This window comes from Meleagris gallopavo, chromosome 13 (genome assembly GCF_000146605.3).
Source record: "Meleagris gallopavo isolate NT-WF06-2002-E0010 breed Aviagen turkey brand Nicholas breeding stock chromosome 13, Turkey_5.1, whole genome shotgun sequence".
Classification (NCBI taxonomy): Eukaryota; Metazoa; Chordata; class Aves; order Galliformes; family Phasianidae; genus Meleagris; species Meleagris gallopavo.
The window spans coordinates 3,098,727-3,099,002 of NC_015023.2; the positions used below are offsets into that span (position 1 = coordinate 3,098,727).

General features: G+C 74.3%; 1 protein-coding gene across 1 annotated transcript in view; it reads left to right on the plus strand.

Moving 5' to 3' along the window:
* LOC100541619 (putative ATP-dependent RNA helicase TDRD12) overlaps positions 1-264 on the plus strand; it is a 12,656-nt gene extending 12,392 nt beyond the window's left edge. Inside the window, exon 14 of the mRNA XM_019619670.2 lies at positions 10-264. Coding sequence (XP_019475215.2) covers positions 10-264 — 255 coding nt within the window. The remainder of the gene's footprint in view (positions 1-9) is intronic.
* The last annotated feature ends 12 nt before the right edge of the window (positions 265-276 follow it).

Consider the following 276-nt stretch of genomic DNA (forward strand, 5'->3'; position numbering starts at 1 on the left):
TTCCTGCAGCTCTGCCGCCACCTGGGCCGCGTCCCCGACATCTGGGCGCTGCAGGAGTGGAGCAACTGGCTCACCCCGGTGGGCAGGGCCGGCCGCGGCGGGCGGCGCTACGACACCGCCTTCTACCTGTGCTGTCTGGGGACGCGGCCGCAGCACACCTCGCAGGACGACCAGGAGATCGCGGCCTTCCTGGTAAGGGCAGCGGGAGCCGCCCGCGCCGCGCCACGCTCCGTGTTTCACCTCGCGGCCACGCGGGCGCCGTGACGGCGGCACGAG